The sequence below is a fragment of the Musa acuminata genome, chromosome BXJ1-1, assembly GCF_036884655.1.
Source record: "Musa acuminata AAA Group cultivar baxijiao chromosome BXJ1-1, Cavendish_Baxijiao_AAA, whole genome shotgun sequence".
Lineage (NCBI taxonomy): Eukaryota > Viridiplantae > Streptophyta > Magnoliopsida > Zingiberales > Musaceae > Musa > Musa acuminata.
Window position 1 is genome coordinate 8,164,035 of NC_088327.1, and position 18,522 is coordinate 8,182,556.

General features: G+C 35.9%; 2 protein-coding genes across 2 annotated transcripts; both read left to right on the top strand.

Moving 5' to 3' along the window:
* Nucleotides 1-279: 279 nt before the first annotated feature.
* Nucleotides 280-5,529, top strand: LOC103983116 (V-type proton ATPase subunit F). Its single transcript, XM_009400288.3, has 6 exons — nt 280-402; nt 556-721; nt 2,015-2,100; nt 2,954-3,035; nt 4,827-4,909; nt 5,127-5,529. Exons 3-6 carry the CDS (start codon nt 2,086-2,088, stop codon nt 5,289-5,291), a joined length of 345 nt encoding a protein of 114 aa, XP_009398563.2. The 5' UTR covers nt 280-402; nt 556-721; nt 2,015-2,085; the 3' UTR covers nt 5,292-5,529.
* Nucleotides 5,530-5,843: 314 nt separating this feature from the next.
* Nucleotides 5,844-18,470, top strand: LOC135649282 (uncharacterized). The gene is made up of 14 exons (XM_065167518.1): nt 5,844-6,263; nt 6,798-7,572; nt 7,647-7,770; nt 8,159-8,276; nt 8,469-8,567; nt 8,653-8,946; nt 9,039-9,146; nt 10,484-10,555; nt 10,649-10,735; nt 15,160-15,231; nt 15,322-15,411; nt 16,436-16,543; nt 16,689-16,757; nt 18,204-18,470. The coding sequence occupies exons 1-14, from the start codon at nt 6,048-6,050 to the stop codon at nt 18,273-18,275; spliced, it is 2,304 nt and encodes a 767-aa protein (XP_065023590.1). The 5' UTR covers nt 5,844-6,047; the 3' UTR covers nt 18,276-18,470.
* The last annotated feature ends 52 nt before the right edge of the window (nt 18,471-18,522 follow it).

An 18,522-nucleotide genomic window follows, 5' to 3' on the forward strand; every position in this document is an offset into this window, starting at 1 on the left:
TTTTATATATTTCGGTGATTCCGATTTTGATTTTATAAAATTGATAATTGAAATCGAACTGATTTAGGTGGTTCCGATTTCATAATTGGAACCAGCGGTTAATATTCATTCAGGTTTGATTCAATTTATCGATTTCAATTGATAAAAAAATTATCTCCTCGAGATGAGATTCAAACCCATGTCGTTACACTTCATGTTTGGAGTATTAACCACTACATCATACCATCAATTTATATTTTAATTTTCTATTTTTCATATTTAGTCAATCAGAAACTATTAATTGGTTCGGTTTTGATTCCCGATCGCCCTTCGTCTTCTCCTCCTTCCTCGTCGTCTCCCCCTTCCCTTCCCTTCCCTCATGGATGACGGGTGGATGATGGACGACAACGGGCGACGGTGGAGGTGGGCACCCCTCCGAAAGAGCAACGAGCGACATAGACAAGAATATTCATTTTTAGAAAAAAAAAAGATTCTGTTTAATATTTTTTTAAGTTGAAGCGTTATTCGAAATTCTTTTGAAAAGTAACAAGAATTTTTAACCGAAATTCGCCCCAGAAACAAACCCGTGCTGAGAAAGTAAAAGAAGACGACGTGCCGCTTTTGCGTTCTCTCTCCCTCCTTCGCTCCTTCAGAATTCGTCGTCCCGGCACCGCCAACGAACGGCCAACCGGAGAGGCGGCAACCAAAGAGCAGCGATTTGCTGTAGGGGTCGGCGGCGCGGGTAATGTTCTTCTTCTTTGATCGCTGGAGGGAATCCGTTGGATCTCTCGGATCTAATTTCCGGCCGATCGTAGCCAAGCGCTTCATGGAAACAAGATCGGAACCCGCTGATTCGGATCCGGATCTGCGTTGGGCCGCGATCGTCCCATCTGGCGAATTCTGGGCACGATCTTGTATTATTAGCGATTGATTAAAAGTAGATGACGTCTTTTTTTATTTAATTTCAAGATCACTCTGAATAGTTGTAAGTTTTGTTGCTTAGGGTTTCGCAGGGTGGTTTGGTTCGTATTCACCCATCATAATTTGGTAGGCTTTTTGTGGTTGTGATGCGAATGTGTGTTTGAAAGTTCGTCAGTAGGATCTCTCGGGTCTAATTTCCTGCCGATCGTAGCCAAGCGCTTCATGGAAACAAGATCGGAACCCGCTGATTCGGATCCGGATCTGCGTTGGGCCGCGATCGTCCCATCTGGCGAATTCTGGGCACGATCTTGTATTATTAGCGATTGATTAAAAGTAGATGACGTCTTTTTTTATTTAATTTCAAGATCACTCTGAATAGTTGTAAGTTTTGTTGCTTAGGGTTTCGCAGGGTGGTTTGGTTCGTATTCACCCATCATAATTTGGTAGGCTTTTTGTGGTTGTGATGCGAATGTGTGTTTGAAAGTTCGTCAGTAGGATCTCTCGGGTCTAATTTCCTGCCGATCGTAGCCAAGCGCTTCATGGAAACAAGATCGGAACCCGCTGATTCGGATCTGGATCTGAGTTGGGCCGCGATCGTCCGATCTGGCGAATTCTGGGCACGATCTTGTATTATTAGCGATTGATTAAAAGTAGATGACGTCTTTTTTTTATTTAATTTCAAGATCACTCTGAATAGTTGTAAGTTTTGTTGCTTAGGGTTTCGCAGGGTGGTTTGGTTCGTATTCAGCCATTATAATTTGGTAGGCTTTTTGTTGGTTGTGATGCGAATGTGTGTTTGAAAGTTCGTCAGTTATATAAATTTGATGGATTCCTGAAAAGGAGCCAAAAGATTTTATATGGATGCGATTTAATTCTTTTCAATAGTTCCTCTTCGTTCGATGTATAGGATAGTTGCTCTGGAGATTTGACTTTGATTCCAAAAATCTGACACTAGATAGTAGATTGTTAGATTTGATTTCTATCTCAATTCCAAGCATTTTATTTTTTATATTGGTTAGAGGTGTAATCGATTGATAATTGTTGGCTCTAAGTTTTATTACACGTTAAGAAGCTCCTTGATTACTGATCCTTTGTTGTTTCTAATATCGGGCAGGTCTTCACTAGGAGTTGCTTGTGACGGCAGGGAGAGCTCAGATCCCGACCAAGAACTCTGCCCTTATAGCTATGATTGCTGATGAGGTAAACATAGTTTTGTTGTTTCATAAATATATGATACGCAACACTTTGCTAATGCCATATTATTTTGATGTTTTTAAATGAGAAAACGAAGACAATTAATTGTGAAATTCAGAAAGGGGATGGCTAAGATTAGTTAGTAGGATTCCAAAACATCTAGTTACTTGTTGACAGAGACGAATTGCAGATTGGGAACCAAGTTATTGAACTTAGTTTTGAATAAATTTTCCTATATATTCATCTTGAAAATTTTGAATGTATTAGCATGAGTGCATTCAGACAGTTTATTTCTGACTTCTGAGCATCATAGGTTTGTTGTCTTGTACTACAAAGTAAAAAAGAGAAGGTTTCTTCGGTATGCCATAGAATGAGGCATGTATTTTTATCATATTAATGCGTTTAAAATTTCCAAGTTGATCACACCATGCTTAGCAGTGGGCCATTATTTTCTTGCATGAACCAGTCAGTAAGCCCCATCTCGGGTAATTGTGTGATTTCACTTGGTAATATCTTCCATGCAGAATTATATGATGGTGTTAAAAGGATGACAAGTTGCTAATTTATTTGTAATCATCATACAAACTGTTCATGGTACCATTGTGTCAAGTAGCTGACCAGTATTGGACCATATGGTTTGGTACTGCTCATTATTTTATTTTGATTTTCGGGTGATCCTGGGTGGTACATGGCAGCATACTTCCTGATCTACTAGTATTATACAGGGTTGTATACTGTCCAGTAATATTACTAAGATCAGTACTGGACTGAGATTTAAATCCTTCGTAATACTATATATTTTATACACATTTGCAAATATAAAGCTAATCAGATGCTATCTGATGCTTTGTGGTACAAGGACACTGTTACTGGCTTTTTGCTGGCTGGAGTTGGCAATGTTGATTTACGGAGAAAGACAAATTACCTTATCGTGGACTCAAGTATGTTTATGAATTCAGTAGATTAGATTTGCTTTTCTGATCATTTTTTTTTATGACTACATGGAACACTGTAATGCTAGAATTTGTACTTCAGATGACTTTTTCATATGGTCATATTTTTATTACTGACCATTTTTTGATTTAAGACTCTATAAAAAGCACTTTATGAATAGTTGAATATAGCTAGTTGATCTTTGGTTGTAAAAAAAAACTAAAAGAGTCTTAAAACATGCTGTCCATACTCTATATTAGGGGATATTTTACCAATCCAAAAACAAAATGACAAACATGGCAGGACAAAGCCGTCCCATGAACTAAATTTCTTTCTGCCTGACCTTTCATACTCGAGAATGAGCTAATCCTGGTTCCAGCTCCTTTGTCTTCACATCTTTAGGCCTGTGGGGACCCCTACAAACATCAACATGGGCCCATCCAGTCCAAGTTTTTGGCTTCTCTTAATCAGGCCCTTAATGATAAGACTACCTAAAAAATTGAACTGTAGCCGAGACTTTGGGACTTGGTTTGGTTCAACTTTTATGTGTAATTGGCTCGTTGACACCTTACAAGTATAAATTGACATGGTGATGGATATTGTCTCTGGTCTGTATTCCAAGGACTTCGTGGGTGATATCATATCAATCAGCTGAACACAAACATACTTTTTAGAGAGTTGTTTCAGTTTGATGAGTGGTAGAGTTTTCTGATAAGGTGAATGAAGATGCCTAAGGTGTCATGTGATGAACAGATTCATCTGTTATGTGAGTATTAATGCCATAAGTGACTTATTAAAAGGCTACCAGAAGTTGATGACATTGAATATGATGTGACAGTGTGTCGAGAATTTTATTCTAAACAAGTGGTATCCATGACAATTAACAACACAATGGTGGAACATTTACTAGTATGCAGGGCTTGTGGAACAAGATCTGGGATCTATTCTTTTAGCAGATGAGAAGCATTGATTTTTCACTTGAGTCAGGAAAAAATAATTTTGATTTGTTTCATTTGGAACAATTACAGATAATGTCCTGGACTATTAGTTGCAAGTGACTGATGAAGTTAGTTCTAAATAGTCGAAAAAGGCTTGTCGGTTACATACATCTTTACCTTTCGATATGTCGATAGCAAGTAATAAAAATGTACCATACGCTGTCAGTGCATTGTAGATATGTAGTGCATATGGTATAACTAAACATAGCAATGATTCATTTATTGACCACAAATATACTGTTTGTTTCTGTAATTACCATACGTTGTTTGTCACAAGAGATACACAGTTTGAATCAACAGCACTTGCAGAATGCCACTGGCATCAGAAATGATCATTATACATTGTTATTGATGGACATATTGCGTACCTGATTGTTTAATGGATGATAATGTTGCTGACTTGTACAAATTACAAGTTCTGGATTTGTTGTGGAAGAGTGTCTGAGCGAGCATGCTATACTTATCTGACTTAGTAGATACTAGATAGTATAATCTTTGTCAGTTTTCTTCTTGGCATCTTGATGTTTTTGTCTCAGATGTTAATTTTCTTGGCCATTGCTAGGATGAAATTCTTTTTCTCTATCAAATTTGTGAGTGTTTCTTCTTGGATAACTGAATTAGTCCTTTTTTTCCTAATACTTAATTCTTTATTTCGTTTTGCATTCTAAGGTAAGTAAATGATTATTTTGCTTCTTGGCTCTTGTAATTTTTGTGTTGTTTAACTCCATTTTATAGTTGATATCCCTATTTCTTTGATTCTTTCTTAAAGTAATGCTCGTGTGTTTATTGTTATTCATCCAGAAACAACAGTAAAAGCTATAGAAGATGCATTCAAAGAGTTCACCGCAAGGGAGGATATTGCTGTTGTGCTGATTAGCCAATACGTAAGTGATTTGAATGGTTCCTTTCTTTGGTTAGTTCATATGTGCTTAAATATTGCTATTAGTCTATTCTAGGACTTCGGGCAATATATATATATAATATTCTGTCACATGGTTATCTCTGTTATCTGTTAAAAGGGAAAAATGTTTGTGGACACATAGTAAAAATGTTCTCTGTTTATTGACCACTAATTGACATGCACTTTATTGCCCCATTCAGATTGCAAGCATGATACGGTTTCTAGTTGATAGCTACAACAAGCCTGTGCCTGCGATCTTGGAGATTCCTTCCAAGGATCATCCGTATGACCCTGCTCATGATTCGGTTCTATCTCGAGTGAGGTACCTTTTCTCTGCAGAATCAGTTGCCTCAGGAAGGCGCTGAAATGTTTGCTTGAACCACGCAACTAATCGATCTGTACTTCTCAATGGCCTGTCGTTTTTGTTCTTTGTTTTAATGTGTATAAGCTTCCATTCATTTCGGAGGAACAATTACTCTTTTGACTTTTGGAAGCATCACTATAACTGTATTGTCTCGAATATATGATGTCAACTTGGACATGAGCGGATTGATGTATAAAAGACCTCGATAAATAATCACATTTCCATAGTATATTAATTTATGTGGACATTTGTAACTACTAAATATTCTGGCCTGGTGGTGAGACATGTTGGCTGCAATGGAAGATGTTCATTGTTCTTGGACTTGCGTATGCATTGATCTTTTTTATCAGAATAATAAAAAATAAGAATAGCAGAAAAAGGAAAAAGAAATTTATCGAAAAGGTTTTGACTTATAGGAATGATTTTATTCGTAACAAAAAAAATGAATTAGATAAAAACATCGAAATTCCATCAACGAAGATATAGAAATTCCACCAACCATATGACATTGTGTATAGGTGGGGGGGCCTTATTCGTAAATATAGCTCGATGGCATCGGATAAAATCCTGGTCTCTTCTTCCACTCCATCCCATCTCACGCTCCTTATCGCGCGCGAATCGTCTTCCCTTGGCGCACGAACCCTTCTTCTACGCGACGCGATGCGATGACCGTAGCTACCTTGGCGTGAGCAGCAGCGCAGGGGACCCCTGCCCTGGGCTCCGCGGCATCGACTTCTCGCAACGTCGCCCGTCAAAGATGGAAGCCGCCCGCTCTGTCTGCAGCGTTATTGGCGGCGGTTTTTTCCTCCCTTTCCCTTTCCCTCCTCGGCGGAGGAGCGTCGGGCGCCGCCCCGGCCTCCTCCCCGTCTTCCGCACCTCATCTAAAGACGGGCCGGAGCTCGACAAGTGGGACCAAATGGAGCTCAAGTTTGGGCGCCTTCTCGGCGAGGACCCTAAGCTTACCCTAGCTAAGGTAAAAAATCGATCAACATATAGGTGGTGCCGTTCGTTCTTCAATCTTGCTTGGGGTAGCATAGAAAACGGTTAGGGAATCTTGTAGGGTAATACAGTACTTATTTGGTTTGTTTTCTTGGATGCTATAGGGAAAACCTTTTGCCTAGGAGCGAGTTATCACTTGTAAATCATGACTCATGATCAAAAGGAATTCAGAATATTGACTGAGTAACGTTATTTGTAGTGTTTAGTAGTGAACCCATTGAAGAAATTTATGTGCGCAGGGAAAAAAAACAAGCAAATAGTTTTTGGCTTTTGAAAGTGAAAGTGGGAAGAAATTGTGCATCATTGTTTTTGCATCTTGATATTTTTTTTAGTCATCTTTCCTTTCTGTTAGGTGATGATTTCTTTGTTCCATATTATTATTTCCTTTTCATTTACCTTTCCCAGACAAAGGTTTTATGTTTGAATGCTTGAATGTTTCTTTATTTTATTGCAATTTTCCTTTTTCCTTTTTGCTTGAGATAAATGAAACTTGTGCACCTGCCTGCAGATAATGGCAAGAAAGTCAAACCCTGATGTCTCTTATCTTGAAGTTGAAAAATCATTTAGAAGAAATAAAGGTAAGCTAGATGATTACATGATCAATGTTCCAGAAGACATGAGAGTGAAGCAACCACCTTCTGTTTCATCAAAAAAGGAAGATACATCAAACAAGAAAAATGCCCGAAATGTTACAGTGGAAGGACAAGTAAATCTTTCCCGTCCAACCATGAATAGAGGAATAAGAGCTATGAGACCCCCTGAACAACCCACATCAATTCAGTCACAGCCAAACCAAATCCTAGGAGATACTGAAGACAGAAGCACAGATCCCAACATTTCTTTGCGAAAGCCCTCTATCACTCAAGATGATGATATTGAAATGAATTCAAAGTTCAAATTTAAACCAAACCTAGTCTTGAAAATGAGAAAAAATACTAGTGAAAACATAAGTAATGTATCCCTTCTAAAGAAGCCGGAAGTTGTTAAAGTACCCTTAGGTTCTGAACAAGAGAGTGTGTCTTCTGGAAATTCTTCTCAGTCAAGTCTCACTGAAATGAGGGCCCCAGATAAGGATGTGAAGATCTTACATGAGGGAAATATGTCAATGAATAATACAGACTTGGTCACAACAGCAGCAAACTTGGATGAACTTCAAGTAACCGGCTTGGATGCATCTTCAAGCTCCAGTATGCCACTGGAAAATGATGTTATTGAAGGACGTTTAGATGACAAGGATGCTGACATTTCAGATTCATCCAATCTTGATGATGGTGTGGTTGCAGGTAATATGCTAGCTTGCCTACTCATGTGCTCTGTATTAAGTTATGAATATTTATATTGCATTCAACTTTTCAAGGATTGCAGCCACCTAATCAAAGTGCTGCTGAAGCTAATGTGGCTGAAGCTTCATCTACACGTTTGGACAATGACTCTGCCGATGCTATTTCTATGCAAGCTGCCCTGCTAGGAAAGCCTCAGAGGTGGTTCACTGACTTGAACTTTCTGTTGTCCATTTCAATCATGACAGGCTTCTGACATGCTTTTTGTGGTATTATCATGGATAGTGTCTTGTATGCTGTTCTATCCAAATTGGTATCTCTGTCATGACAGTATCCCACTTGGTACTCTCATTGGCGTATGTAACTTTATTTGAATTTTATGAAACATTATTTCCTTGTGCCTTCATGCATGATTTTACATTTTTTTGGCTGGTGTCATATATGGACGTGCAACGATCATCTATTTACAGTCATATAAGCTACAGATACACTTCTGAGTACTTGAATTTTTTGGATAAAGTTTTTTTTGTTTTCTTTTGTCTTATTGCAAATCCATATATTTGTTAACTGTGAAGTTAACAATCTTTAGGCTGGACTCGCCCTTAAAAGAAATGTCCCGTCCATTTAGAGAGGAGAAGATTGCTTTGCAGCATGATGGCCATGTTTCCACTTCTGGAACTGAGCCTGTTATATCAGCAGATCAAGAGGTAAATTGTTGCACATTGATTTTTCTTCATTTTGACTAAAGCATCCTTGCATACTTTTGGTTAAGAAAAGATCACATTAATAAATGTGATATGATGAAGCTACAATAGTTGATGGAAAGAAATTTGATGTACAAACTCCTTTGAAACTTGTGTAAAAGAGTTGGCTTAGATTTTGGAGATAGGAAATTGCAGGAAATTGAAGAAAGTGACTGGGAAAAGGCAGGGCATCTGCTGCATACAGGAGAGAAAGCTGAAGTGGAACTGATTAGTTGTAGCAGCAGAGGTTTTGTTGTGAGTTTGCCTAGTCTTTGTGAATTCATATATCTTTAATTTGTTCCCAAAATACTTTTCTAATTTTTATCATTTTTATTATCAGGTATCATTTGGGTCTTTGATAGGTTTCTTACCTTACCGAAATCTTGGTGCCAAATGGAAATTCTTAGCATTTGAGTCATGGTTAAGAAAAAAAGGGGTGGATCCCTCCTTATACAGGCAGAATCTGAGCATTCTAGGAAGCTATGATGCTAGAAGTAAGGATCTTGGACTGGAGTCTACATCAGGAAAAGAAAATCAGAACAGTGAAGTGTCACCAACAAAAGTGAAATTTGAAGATCTTTATGAGGCATATGACCAAGAAAAAAACAAATTTCTATCATCATTCATTGGTCAGGTTTGAAGAACATGCTTAATTCATCAGATTTTAGTGCATTTAATTCATTGTTGTAATTTTTTTATTGCAATGGCTTACATCTGAAATTGCAGAGACTTAAAGTTTCTGTGATTCTGGCTGATAAAAACTCCAGAAAGTTAATGTTCTCTGGGAGGCCAAAAGAAAAGGAAGAGGTGGTTGAGAAAAAGAGAAGTCTTATGGTATGTAGCAACGTGATAAATCAATCGCTACTTATTTGTAGTTTCTCTTTGGTTAAGAAGCATGGATCAAATTTAGTTGTCTGGGAACCTGGATCAAAGCTTTCCAGATTCCAGCTCACAAACTAGTCCAAAACATTGTTTCTATTATCAGGGTTGATCTTGTGCTTGCTAAACTCATGGTAGGAGAGAACCTATTCATAATTTTATAGGCCTGAAATGTGAGGCGTATTGTGAACCAAAGGATTTAAAGAATGGATACCAGGTACCAACAACCAACTACCAGCACAGCATATCACAGTATAGGATGAGGGCAAAGGTGAAAAGAAATTATATATATATATATATATATATTTATATAGAAAAGGGTAAAGGAAGTGTGTTTATTGTTATCATTATTTGGGCAAAGGGATTGGGATCAGTCCAAAGGCAGGATCATTTTAGATTGTTATGAGATTTTTTTGAGATTGCAAAAAATCACTTACCAAGATGGTGTCTCATGGTTTTTCCTATAAATAATTCTTTTGGTCATTTATTTTGGTAACCTAGGTCTTTCTAAATATCCACAAGATGATAAGCTGTAATAAAGCTTAGTTTTGTGAGTTCTCCTCTGTTTAAGTCACTGTTTTGGTTTCTCTTGCTTTCTAATACTTTGTTACTTAGGCCTAATTTCAAGTTCCCCTGGCAAATGTAGTTTTGGGCTTTTGATATATTCAGCCCAGCAAACTGTTCAACCTTTGTACATGTGGTCAGTGTCCTGATCTACTTGATAAAATGAAAATAAGAAGATAAACATTCTAGTTATCTTTTCATCAGTACCTATGGTTTTACTTGGATATCATGAATTCATGGCTGTAAAGATGACAAATCTCAGTGATATATTATGTATCACACACATACATACATATATATTGTCTAATCCAGTAGGAATTATATGTAAAGATTGGCTAAACTAACCAGCATTTTAGGTTCATCTCTAAATTTCAAGACATGATAAAACTCGACTTATTATGTTGAACATCATGAATTAATCCTTTTCTTTCTGCTTTTAAGAGTCAATGCCAATAGGATCCTTTGTTTACTATTTTTATGAAAGTGTTTGATGGTTTAGCTTTCTTTACCAGTAAGTAGGCTCCATGTTCTTATGTTTATAAATGGACTCTTGATATTCACTGCTGCTTTGTTTCTTGATTATTTGTCTCAGAAGACATTTGTTTTAATGCTTTGTCTTTTCTTGGTTGAACAGATCATGAATTATATTATACTAACTCCACTTGTTCATATTCAAATTTGACTCAAGTTTGGTATTGATAATCTATTCTCTATGAGTCTTTGTGCAGGCTAGACTTAGTATTGGGGATGTTGTGAAATGCTGTATCAAGAAAATTACATACTTTGGCATATTTGTGGAGGTAATAATTGTTCATGATTCTTTTGTTTAACCATAGTCCAGTAGTTTCTGGTAGGACATGAGAAGCTGATTATTCCTGATTATTAATTAATAGGTTGAAGGAGTAACTGCACTTATTCACCAGTCAGAAGTTCCATGGGATGCAACTTTGGATCCAACATCGTACTTTAAAGTTGGGCAGGTATAAAATAAGTAATTTTGTAATTACTTTCCTTGGGAGGTTGTGGGAAAACCTTTTGATGATAAATGGTTGTTAACCCAGACTAGGAAGCCACTTGACTGTGCTCTTGATCACAGATTTTGACTTGGAATTAATTAAGCCTACCATGATAGTGCAAAATTCTAGAAGGTGGTGTTCATGCTTATTTAAGTAAAAAGTCTCCTACTATCGAATGAGCTAAGCTAAGAAAACAACCATTTGTCAAACAACCCTTTGTCTAGATGTAACATACATGTTACTTAAAAAACAATGTAGAAATTATATTCACCTGAAAAAGTGGATATTGGTGATTTTATTCAGCATTGAACTAAATATATGTAGGTTTGCTTAAATACACAATAGTATAGTAATTCAAGGATAGACAAGTCATGGTACATATCAGTGATTTAAAAAATATTACACACCAAAAGGTGCCAAGGTCCTAAAATGCTGAGCCGCTAGGCAAGCGCCTAGGCTTATGCGCCCATCCGAGCGAAAGCGAAATGAGGCGCCCTAAAATATTAAAATATAAAAAATATATAATATAATTGATAAATATGATTATATAAATAAAAATATGACATTAAGTTGAAAAGATTTAAAGTACAAAGTTACATTATCCATCTTCTAATAATAAAAATGTTAAAAGACTCAAAACAATAAAGCTTTACATTAAAGTCAATTATCATCATAATCAACATCGTCATTCTTAACCATATTATCATTTTTCATTTCCTCTTGTCCATCTTCATTAAAATATGTTTTCTCTTCAACAATGGCGGGAGATGAACTTGAGGCTTTTGCACTCATTTTTGCTTTCATCATTTGTTTTATATATGTTTGTAATTCTCTAACACTTGAGACTCTTATCACATCTCCCCATGCCAAGCCGTCCATCTGCAAATATAAGTTCATCTTCGGCATCTTGCAAGTTCGCACATATTTCCCTCACTAATCACTCATTTAAATCATCAATATCTTGTAATGAGATTGGATCAATATCATTTCATAAATCATAACGAGCCTTTTATGCTTGATTATACTTTTTATATAAACCAGATCATGCAATCATTGATGCTCTAACCAATTTTTTCTTTTTGTATGAATATGTCATGTCATATAATTTAAAAATATATTAATACATCTATCTAAAAAAAAAAGATTAATTACAATAAAAATATTATGTGATCCTTACATGTTAAAAGACACTCCAGTTTCATTTACAACATACAGCATTACAAGTCAAACTAAGAATTTTAATAGTCAATTGCTGCAAGTTCGGGGTGAAATTTTTAAATATACTCTACTATTCAGTTGTAAAATTTACTTTATTATTAACAATAATATACTATATATGAAATTAATTATATAAATTTATAAATACCTGGGGATTTAGTTGTTCTAGATCGAATTGTCATTGGAATTCCAAAAAGACCATTAACATTCTCTTATAAAGATAATTCATATATGATTTTATCTTACGCCTCAAGGCTTGGAACCAATCTTGCAATGTACTTATATAACCTAATTACAACTTCTGCATCAAACTCAATGAGCGTGTTCTTATAAAAGAATTCTGGATTCAAATAATATCTTGCTGCATGTAATGGACGATGAAGTTAACAATTTCATTTTTCGTTAATGATTGCAAATATGTTCTTATACTTTTCTTCATTTTCATCAAAAGACTTTTGAATTATTTTCTTTTCTCTATCCATAACCTCATAAATATATCATATTGCATGATTCTTTTCATTATCTGCCAACCAAAGGACTCGAGCAAGAGAGTCTATTACCTTTAATGTATAAACTATAAGATTCAAAAATGACGACATTAAGATGATATCACCAGTCCTTTTGCCTTTCGCTTCTTTTGCTCATTTATTTGTCACCCATTTCTCTGAGGTAAATATGTTTCTTACGTTATATTTTTTACGGTGCACGCTCTGTAATGTCAAGAAGTAAGTAGCAAATTGGGTGACACCATATGTCACAAATTCCTTTTATCTGTGAATTCTCTCATCATATTTAAAGCCCCAATATAATTATAGAGAAATCCAACGACAATGATTGCCCTTTCTAAAGTCTTCTTGATGTTAGAGATCTTTCTAATATCTTCTAACATTAAATCAATGCAATGTGCCATACATGAAATCCAATATATGTGTTGTCTTTTTGCTCCAAGTAATTTACCTAAGACAAAGGATAATAAATTTGATAAGACTTAGGAGTCACATAGTTTTTCATTCAAATTGGAGACACGGTAATTAAAAATTTAAAAATTCAAAAGATAAATCTTACTGACTAACACATAGTTATTTCTATTGTCGGTTATAACTTGGACGATATATTGTTCATCAATTTCTTCTCCAAATTTTTTCTCCAAATTTCATAAAAGATGATGCATTTATTAACTTCACAAACATGATTCCTAAAGAATAGTTGATTATAAAATTAATTATACTCCTATGTCTCCTGTCGATTCAAGCATCTGATACAATAGAACAACCATGCTTTACTCATGATTCTTTGTGGTCCTTTAATAAGTCATTTGTATAATCCAATTCTTTTTTCAGTAATGGAACTAGCAACTCATAATAATTTGGAGGTTTTAATCCCCCATCATATCTTCCAATAGCTTTAATCATCTGTTTAAAATTATCTAAACAACAAATACTAAGGGGAAGGCCAGTCTGATAGAAGAAGCGAGCAATGTGTTATATCGCTTTTCCCCTTATTTCCTTATCACAAGCATCACTTATATTTGTTTGTCTTAATTTTGCTCTTGCTTGATCTTGTTGTTACTATGATCCTTGATACATATATAAGTCCATCGGTCTCTTTTTACCCTTCTTAACAATCATAACTTCTTTTCTTTTCCTATCACATACTATTTTCCCATTAGCATTGATACTTTTTGAATAATCTTCTTCTTCATCATCTCTAATATGTTGAGCATTATCCTCGGATAAATTTCCAGAAGATTTATTCCATTACATCCTTTTTCAGTCAGATAAGCCAACAACTCTTCTTTTACATTAGGTGGACACTTTTTGCATATTGATACATTCTTGAAGTTCCTTACTTGATACTGCTTTGCATGAAAAATATCACTTCTATTAGTTTTATCACAGAAGATACAAGTAATTGTATTAGGATCTTTGGGATCCTTTAGATAATTGTATTTCCAAGTAGGATCCTTTCTTGAATTTTATGATGAATCTTCTGAATTGCTTTGTACATTTGCTATTAATCTTGAAGCCCTAATAACAGTTCTAAATAAATAAAGAGATTAGCAATGCTAAAATCTAAATATGAACTATTATATGGTAATAATAGTTAACAATCTACTGTTAACAATATTTAATCCATTATTAATAGTAGTTAGAGGGAAAAAAAGTCACCGACGATGGAAAGTGGGGAAGGAGAGGGTGGCGATGATGGAGGAACTTTCGGACAACAACGGTGGCGATGGAGGTAGCTGCAAACGACAACAATGACGGCGGAGGAAGTTGCGGACGATAGCAGCAGCGATGGAGAAAGCTTCGAATGATGATGTTGCGGGCGGAAGAAGCTTTAGATGTGTTCGTTGGTGGCAGAGGAAGCTGCGGTCCTCTCTCTCAATGGTGGAAGGAGCTACACATGGAAGCAACGACGATGGAGGGAATTGCGCATGAAAGCTAGACCTTCGGAGCCGTCCATCAATGACAGAGGAAGTGAGGTGACTTAGCATATAAGTTGTTGCTCTGGTTTAGAAAAGCAACTTTTGTGTGCCCTTTTAGCAGGAAGCACTATGTGATTTGAGCTTGGATCACAACAAACTACACAATTTACACGTCTGTCAACCTTAATGAAGAAAAGCAGAACTCCACAAAACGTAGTAGTTTCCATAGGTATCATCATAAAGATGTCTTAAATATATGTTTAAAGAACAGATGCAGCAAATGAAGATTTGGGCATGTACCTGCCAATCTGATAAGTAGCCTTGGTGCGATAATATGTGTCTGGCATGGATTGAACAAGCATTTGATGAAGCTTCGTTTTCTAGTCTCCCTAGTGGATAAATCATGGGGATATTAAATGATAGATCAGTACCCTGATTTTAGAAGAGGATATGATCTTTTTGTATACATTTGCTATGTTTCATCAATTAATAAAACAAGAATTTTTGCACTTGCTTCAGACATGGATGACCATATCAAATTCATACTAGTAGGTGTGTATGATATGCACCGGTACTTGTTGACTGATACTTTCTGGAGATGTTTCCAAAGCCTATTCTTACTATAACTAAAGCAGGTGTCATGTTTTGCTAGCAGTCTTTCCTTTTTAATTCTTGATACCATGTTGCATTCTCCATTTTCTTTGAAGCTCTCGAAGTTCATAAGCTTATTTTCTTGTTTCAGATTGTCGAGGCAAAAGTTCATCAACTGGATTATACTCTTGAACGGATCATGTTATCATTGAAAGATATAATGGTATTCTGACATACTATTTATCGTGAGTTTCATGGAGTAAGATAAGTCTGAACATAATGCTTCAACCTGTGGTCATGAATTTACTTTCAGCCAGACCCATTAATAGAGGCCTTGGAGTCTGTTGTTGGAGATCATGCATCTTTGGGTGGAAGACTAGAAGCGACACAATCTGATGCTGAGGTGTTAACCTTTTTTCAACTTTATTACTCGATCTATGTTTTAAATATTTCATTTTTGTATAAATGCACTTACAGAATTAGTAATTTAACTTTAAATAGTTGAATTTAAAGTTGTATTGACCAATAATGAATTTTCTTTTGTTTAAAGGATTAAAAATGAAGACAAATAACTGAAGTGATGATAGTAAAGCAAAATTGTGGGCTACATGAATCCCACTTTAAATAGTTGATCTTAGAAGCTTTGTTGCTACCATTCATGTTCAATACTTTTAGTGCATGTAAGTTAGGAAATAGGAAACCTTTCTGTTGATAAACTTCCCTTTTCTGAGAACATATCTACAAAATAATACAAGTCCTTGGAACCTTAGGCCAATGACAAAATATATCCTTTCTGGATCCTAAATCAAGATTTGTAGCTTTTTTTCCTTCTGTTTATCAGTGACCTTAATGTGCAAAAAGACCCCCTAGCTGTCGGATCCTTGTTTTAAAATACCCCTAATGTAATAGGTGATATGGCTAGTAGCTTATGGTCCAAACTGCATATGATGTGGTGCAGGTCCCGTTTTGACATGTTTGATTTTTTCTTTTAGCTTTTTTTCGGGTCACGTGGTTACCGGTTCAAACAAGTTTGGTATAGACACCACTGCCAGTTTTTTAAACCTTGAATTTGATCATTATGATACTTTTGTACCAATTATGAGAATACAATAATAATGACTAAGCATTATGGACTTTTCCACCTTTGTGATCCTAGTTCAGTACTCTCTTTGTTTTCGAGTCTCCAATTATATTATCATATTGTTCATCAGTTGTTTCAACTCTAGGTACATCATGACATCATGTTGTGATATATCTTACCAGTATCCCTGAGATGCCTTGAATGATTCAAAAGCAATTCTAGATAATAGGAAATGATTATAGATATTTTGAAGAAAGGTCTTTTGTTACTGTGCCACCAACTTAGCTTTACAGATCAAGGCCTCACAGTATTCTGACCAATAAAGTGTTTAAACTTTTCCTATCAGTGGGCTGATGTGGACTCACTCATCCAAGAGCTGCAGAAAATTGATGGAATTAGCGGTGTTTCTAAAGGTCGTTTCTTTATAAGCCTGGGTTTAGCTCCAACATTTCAGGTTAATGATCACAGTTGTTTTTCCTGTATTCATTAAGATGCTTTTCGTTTTCATGCTATAACTAATTGGTAACTTGTATTCCATATATGCTGCACTTTTCAAGTAAAAATTGCTCAATTTGGTGTTCAAAATTTTCTATATTCAGGTGTATATGGCTTCTATGTTTGACAACAAGTACAAGTTGCTTGCTCGTTATGAGAACATGGTCCAAGAGGTATGACTTTTTCTGAGTGGATATAACTGTTTCGATAAAGCACAAATTACTAAAATGCCCAGATGTTCTCACTTTAACAGTTGATAACTTTAAATTGGAAATTTCACTCTCTCAACAAAGACCAAATTTCCCCTTCCAATGCCAAATCTCTTAGCTGTGACTAATTAAGGAAATTTGGAAAATAAATTTGATTTCTTCATCTGCTTCAGCTAAAAAGAATCATCTTAAACTTCTCCAGGAAGCATGAAAATCATTTTTTGATATGTTAGTGTTTCAAAGAGTCATATCAAGTTGCATGTCTAGTTGATGACATTGTCTGGTCTCTTTCTCTGTACAACTTTAAGAATAAAAAAATGCCTTCTAAAAGACAGATCCTGGCTGCCACGTGTGGTTGTCAACATCGAAGATTTGTGGCATTAGGGCGATGCTATTTATCTTTCTGGAATATTATGGTACAATAAGGTGTTGTTGGCAAGCACAGGCTAAAAATTGGAACAGCCATGTGTCAACATGAGTGACAATGTTCAGCAAGTGCCATCTAGTACCAATCAATAATACAATCCTTTGTTATAAGTCTGCAACTCACAGCTACTTTTTAACTATCTGAGTATGGATCCCTTTTTCTTGCCATCTCACCTGGTACTCAGGCTCCAGTAATTTACATCTAAAAGTTCTAGTTATTTGTTGCTTTGTTTCATAATTTATCTGTTGAGCTCACAGCCTATATTAAAAATGTTTAGCATCCTAAGAAGACTTCAATTTGATGTCTCAAAACCTTGGACTTGTTTTGTTTTCCGTTCTGTCTTGTGAGACGGCAATAGACAAGGCTATTGGAACTCTCAGCTTCTTATTGTTGCTGAGTTATGGAATCTTGTGCCTTGTTGTGTGTGCACAACATGCATCTTTTGTAGGCACAAAAAATGTTTCACTATGAAGAGTATCCTTTTTTCGGTTGACTATCATTTAGGCTTCTCGATGTAGACTGTTTCTTAGACATTCTTGGTTTTACTATCATTTAGGCTTCTCGATGTAGACTGTTTCTTAGACATTCTTGGTTTTACTATCATTTAGGCTTCTCAATGTAGACTGTTTCTTAGACATTCTTGGTTCTCTCAAGTGTCCCAGAAATAATGGCAACTGCTCTTAGTTGTCTTCTGCTCTCAAAGACAGGGCAAACTTAATTATTGTGGAGTACACAATCAATTCAACTTTTTTTAGCAGGTAGTAAGTGCTAGCTGGCTTATTGAATGAAGGCAGTCATATTAGATTTGGAGACAATGGACATACCTTAGGAAGTTTCTTGATCCATGCTGTTGAAATAGTCGGATGTGTGAACATAATTTCTCAATTGCCGATGTCAGACATCTCTTCATCGTCCGTGTAACAAACTTTCCATATGTTTCATTTAGTTCTTGCAGATGATTTTTCCTTGCTCTCCTTGTGCAGGTTGTGGTGGAATCATCCTTGGACAAGGAACAGATGAAAGCTGCGATATTAACATGTATTAATAGGGTTTAGTCGGAGTTTGGCGAGCAATAGCTCTCGTGGTAAAAATCTACATCCGACATGCATTTCAAATGTCGCGAGTGCTGCATTGTTATAGGTCTTGGTAGATAGTCAACCTAGAGATTAATTCTTTAACACAGATGAGAGTAAATGTTGTTTCTGTAAGTTTCCTCCCAATAACATTTCGACTGACCCTTCTTATTTTGAGATTTAGAATATGTTGTACATCCAAATTACATATGGAAATTTTGCAAACGAA